The sequence below is a fragment of the Sinocyclocheilus rhinocerous genome, unplaced genomic scaffold, assembly GCF_001515625.1.
Source record: "Sinocyclocheilus rhinocerous isolate Xijiao unplaced genomic scaffold, SAMN03320098_v1.1 scaffold486, whole genome shotgun sequence".
In the NCBI taxonomy this organism is placed as follows: Eukaryota; Metazoa; Chordata; class Actinopteri; order Cypriniformes; family Cyprinidae; genus Sinocyclocheilus; species Sinocyclocheilus rhinocerous.
Genome location: NW_015661373.1, coordinates 498,238 through 508,170, shown reverse-complemented (window position 1 = coordinate 508,170; position 9,933 = coordinate 498,238). Strand labels below are relative to the sequence as shown.

The window sequence follows — 9,933 nt, the reverse complement described above, 5'->3', positions numbered from 1 at the left end:
AACATGCGATTTATTTCTCAGCTGTTTACCTTCACAGACATAACCGACTGTTTTTTGTAACTCATGTGTGTTTTTAACGTAAACTTGTTAAACGTGCTAATGTGAACTTAGTTTAGTACTCACATGCTGTGACAGCCACTTTCTGTTCTTGTGCTTCGGATGTGTGCACTCAGAAAACCGTATATCAGAAGTTTAAACTCATATGGTTTAAACAGCATGATTTCAGTGCGATAAACATGATAATCAGAACCAAAACAGATGTTTTTTTGCTGTAAAGGCGCAGCTCTATTCTGGAAAAGGGGCGGGGAGCAGCAGCTCATTTGCATTTAAAGAGACAGGCCTGAAAAACAGCGTGTTTCTGCTTCCACTCAAAATAGGCATTTTCAAAATGATATAATAAATGATCTGTGGGGTATTTTGAGCTGAAACTTCACAGACACATTCTGGGGACACCAGAGACGTATATTACATATTGTAAAAAGGGGCATAATATGTCTCCTTTAATGGAAAATTGCAGTATTTATTACAAATAATTTATCCTTGCACATTTTGTTATTTGTGTGCCCTTATAAACTTTAATCAAAAGCATTAATATCCCCTCCCCCTTACAATGACGTCTCATCTCTGATGATGTGTGAGTGTGAGGGCTGGGTAATTAGTTTGTCCAATGGCCAGATGTGTTGTAATCCCTTTCCTCCAGCAACTTGTCACTCACATGAAATGATCAACAATCCAATCAATTCCCGATGGACAAAAGTCCCACACTAATTTTTTTGGTCTTGTTTGAGATGCCCTTCACTCACATTTTATGTCATAATAGGGAGGAACAGTCAATCACAATCTCCAATAAATGCTGACTTGATAGGTTGCCTGAAAATAAAAATTCTGTCATCAGTTAAGCCCCGTTCAGACTACACGATTTTAGCACGATTTGCTTGACGTAGGGTGTCGTGGGGATTCGTATATGACAATGGCCGTCGGGACGCAAGATTCAATCGTTTCATCTCGTGTAGTGTGTCATAGTGCACGACAACCGATGCCATGTCTGCGACGCTTCACGACATCAACACAGAAAGTCTAGCATGTTTAATTTTTTTTCCGTCGTCCACGACGAGTTCTGTCACAGACACAGGCCAATAGGAGCAGAGAAGTGCATTCGTACATGCTTTCAAACATGCCGAAACGAAAGAGAGACAACGGTATCGGTCCTGCTAGGTGTAATTTTCACAATGGAGGAAATGTTCGTGGAGCTATGGCTACAATACTCCTGCATTTATGATGTTTTCTCGAGGGATTACCGCGACAGAGTGGAAAAGGCCAGTTAAAAACTATTTTACCTCAGTTCTCTTTGAGAGTCCTCTTCATGCAATCCAGATTTGTGTCCCTGTCTTTTCTGACGACAAGACAGGGCAGAACACGCTGTTTGCTAGCCATTGTTTGTTTACACTCATGTCACCATCTGTCTAGTCCCGCATTATCGATGACAAGCACGCACATCGTTAAAGACGGCAAATGAAGAATGTTCGGGTAGAAACGTGTAGTCTGACATGTTTCTTGTTCATGATACGACAAGATTTTAGGAGTCAAAATCGTGTAATCTGGAACAGTGACTGTCCTAACCGACAAAAAAATCGTGTCGTCTGAACCGGGCTTTACTCAGCCTCATGTCATTCCAAACCTGTATGACTTTCTTTCTTTTTTCTTTACACAAAGACATTTTGAAAAAAATATTCCATTGACTTTCACTATTTGGCCAAAAATCCCTGCAACATTTTTTCAAAATATCTTATTGATATATTTAACTTGTGTTCCATTGAGAAAAGAAAAATTACTGAAGAATGACTTAAGAATGAGTAAATGATGATAGTGTTTTCATTTTTTGGTGAACTGACCCTTTAAGGCAGGTGTGTCAAACTCAATTCCTGGAGGGCCGGAGCCCTGCAGAGTTTAGATTCAACCCTAATTAAACACACCTGATCCAACTAATTAAGTCCTTCAGGATTATTTGACATGGTAAAATAATACATGGTATGTGTGTTGGAGCAGGGTTGGAACAAAACTCTGCAGGGCTCCGGCCCTCCAGGATTTGAGTTTGACACCCCTGCTTTAAGGCTTTGTGTAAAAAGCATTGCAAAAGTCCATGTCACATTTAGGTACATTTTTCTGATGTAATAGTACTCCCCAAAAATTGTAAACACTGTGACTCTGAAACACATTTAAAACATTGCTCTGTTTGTTTGAGTGTTCTGACCAGCCTGACATGGCAACATCGACTCAACCAATGGCGAGACTTCTAGCTCTGCCAAGACCACCCTCTGTATTTTCAAGAGAATGTTTGCTTATGCACTGTAAAGGTCATACTTTGGTCAGGACCTAAAGGTCAGGTCTTTTTCATCTCTGCCTCCCTCTCTTCTCTCTCTCTCTCTTCTCTCTCTTCTCTCTCTGCTGGTTTAGAGCCACCAGGCCCCATTGACAACAGCAAGATTGCAGTAATGAAAGGCGGACATATCCAGCTTAAACAAGGTATGGACTGTGTGTGTATGCGTCAAACTAACATGTCTGTGACTCATCTTGTGTTTCAAAACCTTGTCTGACTCTGTGTCTGCATATGTGTGTTTGTATATTGTTCATTATCTATGGCTTGGTTTGCAGGCGCAGACTATGGGCAGATATCTGAAGAAACGTGGCAGTACTTGTTAAGTATTTATGGCGGTGGGCCAGAGATTGCAGTGCGGCAAACAATCAGCCCCCCAGACACTGACACGCATGGTGAGAGGAAGATAGAGGCAGAGACCAGAGCCCTCTGAAAGGGTAAGACACAGAGTAACCACAAAAAAGTATTTAAACACTAAGCCACACTTGTATGTACGTATGTGTTATGTGTACTGCTGTCCAAAAGTTTAGGGAAAGTAACGATTTTTTTTTTTAAGAATTCCGCAAATTATGTCATATATATACTGTATATACTTGTATTAAATTTGCCAAAAGTGACAGTTGTTTCAAAAGTTTACTTGCATTTGATAATATGATGTCATGCATCCCACAAGCTGTTCAATGTTACATTCATACACATTATATGATAATATTGATATTCGGCTGTCTTTCATTTTATAAATAAAAATGCAACTGCAATTCCCAACCGCTAGATGGCAATTGTAGCCCTACTGAGACATCCCTACTGGCAACGCGAGACATGAGAGTTAAGCCCCGTTCAGACTACACGATTTTAGCACGATTTGCTTGACGTAGGGTGTCGTGGGGATTCGTATATGACAATGGCCGTCGGGACGCAAGATTCAATCGTTTCATCTCGTGTAGTGTGTCATAGTGCACGACAACCGATGCCATGTCTGCGACGCTTCACGACATCAACACAGAAAGTCTAGCATGTTTAATTTTTTTTCCGTCGTCCACGACGAGTTCTGTCACAGACACAGGCCAATAGGAGCAGAGAAGTGCATTCGTACATGCTTTCAAACATGCCGAAACGAAAGAGAGACAACGGTATCGGTCCTGCTAGGTGTAATTTTCACAATGGAGGAAATGTTCGTGGAGCTATGGCTACAATACTCCTGCATTTATGATGTTTTCTCGAGGGATTACCGCGACAGAGTGGAAAAGGCCAGTTAAAAACTATTTTACCTCAGTTCTCTTTGAGAGTCCTCTTCATGCAATCCAGATTTGTGTCCCTGTTAGGTATTCTTTCTTTTTGGGCTTTTCTGACGACAAGACAGGGCAGAACACGCTGTTTGCTAGCCATTGTTTGTTTACACTCATGTCACCATCTGTCTAGTCCCGCATTATCGATGACAAGCACGCACATCGTTAAAGACGGCAAATGAAGAATGTTCGGGTAGAAACGTGTAGTCTGACATGTTTCTTGTTCATGATACGACAAGATTTTAGGAGTCAAAATCGTGTAATCTGGAACAGTGACTGTCCTAACCGACAAAAAAATCGTGTCGTCTGAACCGGGCTTTACTCAGCCTCATGTCATTCCAAACCTGTATGACTTTCTTTCTTTTTTCTTTACACAAAGACATTTTGAAAAAAATATTCCATTGACTTTCACTATTTGGCCAAAAATCCCTGCAACATTTTTTCAAAATATCTTATTGATATATTTAACTTGTGTTCCATTGAGAAAAGAAAAATTACTGAAGAATGACTTAAGAATGAGTAAATGATGATAGTGTTTTCATTTTTTGGTGAACTGACCCTTTAAGGCAGGTGTGTCAAACTCAATTCCTGGAGGGCCGGAGCCCTGCAGAGTTTAGATTCAACCCTAATTAAACACACCTGATCCAACTAATTAAGTCCTTCAGGATTATTTGACATGGTAAAATAATACATGGTATGTGTGTTGGAGCAGGGTTGGAACAAAACTCTGCAGGGCTCCGGCCCTCCAGGATTTGAGTTTGACACCCCTGCTTTAAGGCTTTGTGTAAAAAGCATTGCAAAAGTCCATGTCACATTTAGGTACATTTTTCTGATGTAATAGTACTCCCCAAAAATTGTAAACACTGTGACTCTGAAACACATTTAAAACATTGCTCTGTTTGTTTGAGTGTTCTGACCAGCCTGACATGGCAACATCGACTCAACCAATGGCGAGACTTCTAGCTCTGCCAAGACCACCCTCTGTATTTTCAAGAGAATGTTTGCTTATGCACTGTAAAGGTCATACTTTGGTCAGGACCTAAAGGTCAGGTCTTTTTCATCTCTGCCTCCCTCTCTTCTCTCTCTCTCTCTTCTCTCTCTTCTCTCTCTGCTGGTTTAGAGCCACCAGGCCCCATTGACAACAGCAAGATTGCAGTAATGAAAGGCGGACATATCCAGCTTAAACAAGGTATGGACTGTGTGTGTATGCGTCAAACTAACATGTCTGTGACTCATCTTGTGTTTCAAAACCTTGTCTGACTCTGTGTCTGCATATGTGTGTTTGTATATTGTTCATTATCTATGGCTTGGTTTGCAGGCGCAGACTATGGGCAGATATCTGAAGAAACGTGGCAGTACTTGTTAAGTATTTATGGCGGTGGGCCAGAGATTGCAGTGCGGCAAACCATCAGCCCCCCAGACAATGACACACATGGTGAAAGGAAGATAGAGGCAGAGACCAGAGCCCTCTGAAAGGGTAAGACACAGAGTAACCACAAAAAAGTATTTAAACACTAAGCCACACTTGTATGTACGTATGTGTTATGTGTACTGCTGTCCAAAAGTTTAGGGAAAGTAACGATTTTTTTTTTTAAGAATTCCGCAAATTATGTCATATATATACTGTATATACTTGTATTAAATTTGCCAAAAGTGACAGTAAAGACATTTATAATGTTACAAATTATTTCTATTTTATCATTTGTTTTCTTTTTAACTTTCATCAAAGAATCTTGATAATTGTTTCCACAAAAATATTAGGCAGCACAACTGTTTTCAACATTGATAATGACAATAAATGTTTCTTGATCCCTAAATCAGCATATTAGAATTATTTGAATGAACGGTAGTGAATTTCTTCGCATTCTATAAAATGTCAAACCAAGTATAATTTATTTGAAACAAACTGTGTTAGGCTTGATATGAGTAAAAAAAGATATGTTGTTCAAAATGAATACAAGTATTTAGCCACTTTTTGGTTTTCAAATGTTACAGAACGTGTGTGTAGCTGAAGCAGTGTATTACATCTACTCTTCTGGTTTACCTGTGTGAACTTGAGGGGAACCCTTTATACATCCTCTAGTCTGAGAAAGTGAAGTTAGGTCTGAGAAAAGCTCTAGAACCATTAATACTAGACATGTTTCATCAGCGTATGGTACAGACCGGTATGGTGTAGACTGGCTGATTCATCACTAAAGAAATACATCACACTTGTGTGTGTGTGTGTGTGTCATAAGAGAGTTACAGTGATTCTTCAATTATAGGGGCACTTCTACTACTTGAAATCCTGAACAATTAAAGATCTTCAACTTTGTTTCGTCTTCATTAAAATGTTTGTCACTAGATCTGATAAAGGTCGTGATTAACTTTCAGGTGGATTTTGGTATAATGTGTAATGTATTTTTTGATAGTGTGTGTGTGTGTGTGTGTGTGTGTGTGTGAGATGGTAACATGATTATAATGATTCACATTTTGGAAAATGTGTTGAGTAAGCTATGGACTTGACGTTAACTTGAACTAAAAAATAACAAAACTTAAAGGTGCAGTATGTAATATTTCTTTCTTTTCTCTTCTGTATTTATAAAGCACTTTCATCACAACTCACGGTTGACCCAAAGTGCTGTACAATACAACTAGAATCAGAGAAATTTGAAAACACAATATAAGGGAGCACAAGATAACACAAACACAATTATATAACTAGATAAAAGCTATTGACAATAGATGTTTTTTAAGCAGGGACTTAACAATTGGTAAAGAGGACGCAGTTCTAACAGAAATTGGTAATTTGTTCCATAGACTAGGACCAGCAACAGCGAAGGCTCGATCACCTCTGCAGTGGAACCTCGTTCTAGGAACAGAGAGGAGACCAAGATTACTAGATCTTAGGGACCGATTTGGTTTGTGAATGATATGATGGTGCTTGGTTATGTAGAGATTTAAAAACAAACGTTAAAATTTTTAAAACAATTCTAAATTTGATTGGTAGCCAGTTTAACGAAATAAGTATGGGAGTGATGTGATCGAACCTCCGTCTGCCTGTCAACATCCTTGCAGCAGCATTCTGAACCAGCTGTAGGTGCATTAAAGAGGACTGACTTATACCATAATATAGGGAATTATAGTAGTCTAGACTAGATAAAATAAACAAGTGAATAATCTGTTCAAACTGTTTTAAAGAGAGTAGAGATTTGATTTTCGATAACGAAAAAAACCACTGCACTAATTTGCTTTTCAAAACTCAGGCTACAATCAAAAAGAACACCAAGATTTTTGGCACAATATTGTATATAACAATAATAATATTGACAGCTAGCGGTTAAAAGGGTTACTGCAGTGAAAATTCAAAATATTGTTTCTCCCACCTCTCCTCCTCAGACGCAACAGACCAAAACAAAAACAGAAAACAAAAATTTTAAAAGTAGAATAACTGGCTTTAGCGTTGTTTTTCAGAGAAACGATTATGTGAACTTAGCATGCTTCCTAAATATCTGCGAATGCATTATGGTGTTCTTATGCTTTGGTACAGACCAAAAAATTACATACAGCACCTTTAAAAAAAAAAAGCTAAGAAAAATGAAAATAAACAGTCAGTTTGTTAATGACTCTCTCAGATCATCATAGTGTAAAAAATCTAAAATTAACATTGTGTTAAAAGGGAGGCCCACTGTCTTTGACTTAGAAAACTCCTAACATATACTACTAGTTATATACTATTATATATTATACATATACTACTTTAAAATTATGATTTTTTTTTTAATACAAATTTTTACGTGAGTTTTTTTTAATGTCCCCTAGGATGATTTTGATAGGAAAAAATATAAATAATGTTACTTTTTTCCTGTAAAATCATCCTAGGGGACAGAAAAGTTCTCAATAATAAAATAATCATATTATTTTAAATATGATAAAACCTTCAGTTGTTATTGATAGGTTTTCTTTGTTTCTTTGCTCTGCTGTAGGTAATGAAGACCCATGTGTGGATGACCGTTACGCACTGCGCTTACATTTCTGTCTCACAAGCACTTTGTGAGCTTTTCTGTGGATCTGCTAACTCTGACAGAGCTCTCCTAGTGTAGGAAGGGGTCTTATTTATTAAGTGAATAAATCTGTTATCAGACACGCACATAAAACATATTTAACATTCATGAACAAGCTTCATTCATGCGTGCTGGTGATATGCTTGTTGCTGTCGTCAGTGGGACTAAGGGCGGTGATGTAAGCCTTTCTCAGTAGTGCAGAGGTAAATACATAATGCATCACGCAGGAGTGGACACATTCAAATCTTTGTAAGAGCTCTTTGCTGACGTCTACCTAGGCAAAATAAGGCTTGAACTTAGTACCTGCATGTTCAAAGAAGCTTTCCCTGCCACCCAAATCCACTATATCACTATGAAATCAAGCATGTTGACACTGAGTTTTTTTGCAATGAATCAATGAATCATAATGGTGGTGAAGGATTAAACTGTTTCACTATTTCACGTCCACGTTCCAGCTCACTTCCTATACCTCCGTGATTTATGAAAACTATTTCCGATTTCTGATTCATCTTAAGTAGCGACAGGCTGTGATGTCATAGGTGACTTTGCCTTTTCATGTTGATGATAAAGGTTTTCTTTAATCTAGGACCGTTTACTCAAATGCTACTGAAATTTGACTATCATCATACAATATAAGATAATATTTAATATTATAAGCTCAGGATGCGTTTTTTTTTTTCTGCCATTAAATATTAAATTTTGTTTTAATGCACTTTACAATCCTCTGTTTTGGCATAGCTCCATGCTCTGTCCCAATCAAAGGAAGTGAATCTTTAATGCATATCCTCATTTCAGTGCCCCAACTCTGACACAGGGTTGCGCAAGCTACTATATTTGTTCAGTATTAAATGGTCCTCAAAATTTTCTCTATTTCCTCAGACTGGCAAAAACATAACTACTTACTCAAATGCTTGATGTGCTGTCTGTTAAAAGCTGCATCATGTATATGTTACAATGTTTTAATGATGCAGCACCACAGCCCCAAATGAAACTAGCGTAACTAAACTACATTTCACTAAGGGAACGTGCAATGAGGCGAATCAGATGTTACAAAATGTTAATAGAATGCTGTTATACTAGTTTAAGTATGTCTTTTCAAATGTATTCTTTGTACATAATAAAATGTAACAGTTTTTATTTAAGAAATGTCTTCTTTTCTCATAAGCAGGTCAGCATTGTGCAGAATTGCTGAGTTGTGTATAGGACTACATAGTCTGTTACATATTTTGTTGCAGGAACTTAAAATTCCTATAGGTAACTTCTGATGTAATGTCTTTTTAACTTAAGTGATTTAAATGTTAAGATCTGTCTGATTTGACAAATAGAAAAATAAAGCATGTTCTTTCTCCACAGTGTCTGTTTCTTTTATTTTATTAGTTGATATACACAATGACAAATGACAATATTGTTGTTCCCAGAATTGTCTTCCTGATCTATGAGCAATGGCTGTGATGGGATTACACTCATAACTAGTTTGATCCATTTATAAACTTCAGATCTGTTTTGCAAAACCTAAACCCATGCTCACACTGAAATGGAGATCGTTATTTAACTAGCATTCTAATTGTCTCTGTTCTTTTTTTATCTGATGATTTTAAATAATTTCTTTAAAATATATATTTTTAAATGTTGTAATAAATTGCACTGGACATTGACAGTTTACCCAGTGTCATTCTTGTTTATTTATATACTATAATTATATTTAATAATATTTATAATTAGCTCATTTTGTTAGTTTATTTTATATTTTTATTTAACTTTATTTTTATTTCAGCTTTAGTCATTTTAGTACTTAAACTTATTTTGTGTCATTTAGTTGCCAAGGCAATATATATTTATTTTTTATATTTATGTTTATTTATATATTTATCCTAATTTCAATTAACGAAAAGTTTTGATTAGTTTTAGTCAACAATAACAACTAAATCTAAAAATAAATAGCTCAACTCTTCAGTTTTTAAATTTATTTTGTCTGTTTCTTAATGCCTCTTATTCTCTGCATACTATCTACCTACCTAAAATTACTTGTTTGCTATTACAACGTATATATATATATATACAGTGCTGCTTGAAAGTTTGTGAACCCTTTAGAATTTTCTATATTTCTGCATAAATATAATCCCAAAAAAATCATCAGATTTCCATGCAAGTCCTGAAAGTTGACAAAGAGAACCCAATCAAACAAATGAGATAAAAATATATACTTTGTCATTTATTTATTCAGGAAAAT

General features: G+C 36.8%; 1 protein-coding gene across 1 annotated transcript in view; it reads left to right on the top strand.

Moving 5' to 3' along the window:
- LOC107726287 (ubiquitin carboxyl-terminal hydrolase 20) overlaps positions 1-9,933 on the top strand; it is a 32,506-nt gene that overhangs the window by 12,295 nt on the left and 10,278 nt on the right. Inside the window, exons 22-23 of the mRNA XM_016535823.1 lie at positions 2,455-2,523; positions 2,653-2,811. Of these exons, the coding sequence (XP_016391309.1) occupies positions 2,455-2,523; positions 2,653-2,807 (224 nt within the window). The 3' untranslated portion in view covers positions 2,808-2,811. The remainder of the gene's footprint in view (positions 1-2,454; positions 2,524-2,652; positions 2,812-9,933) is intronic.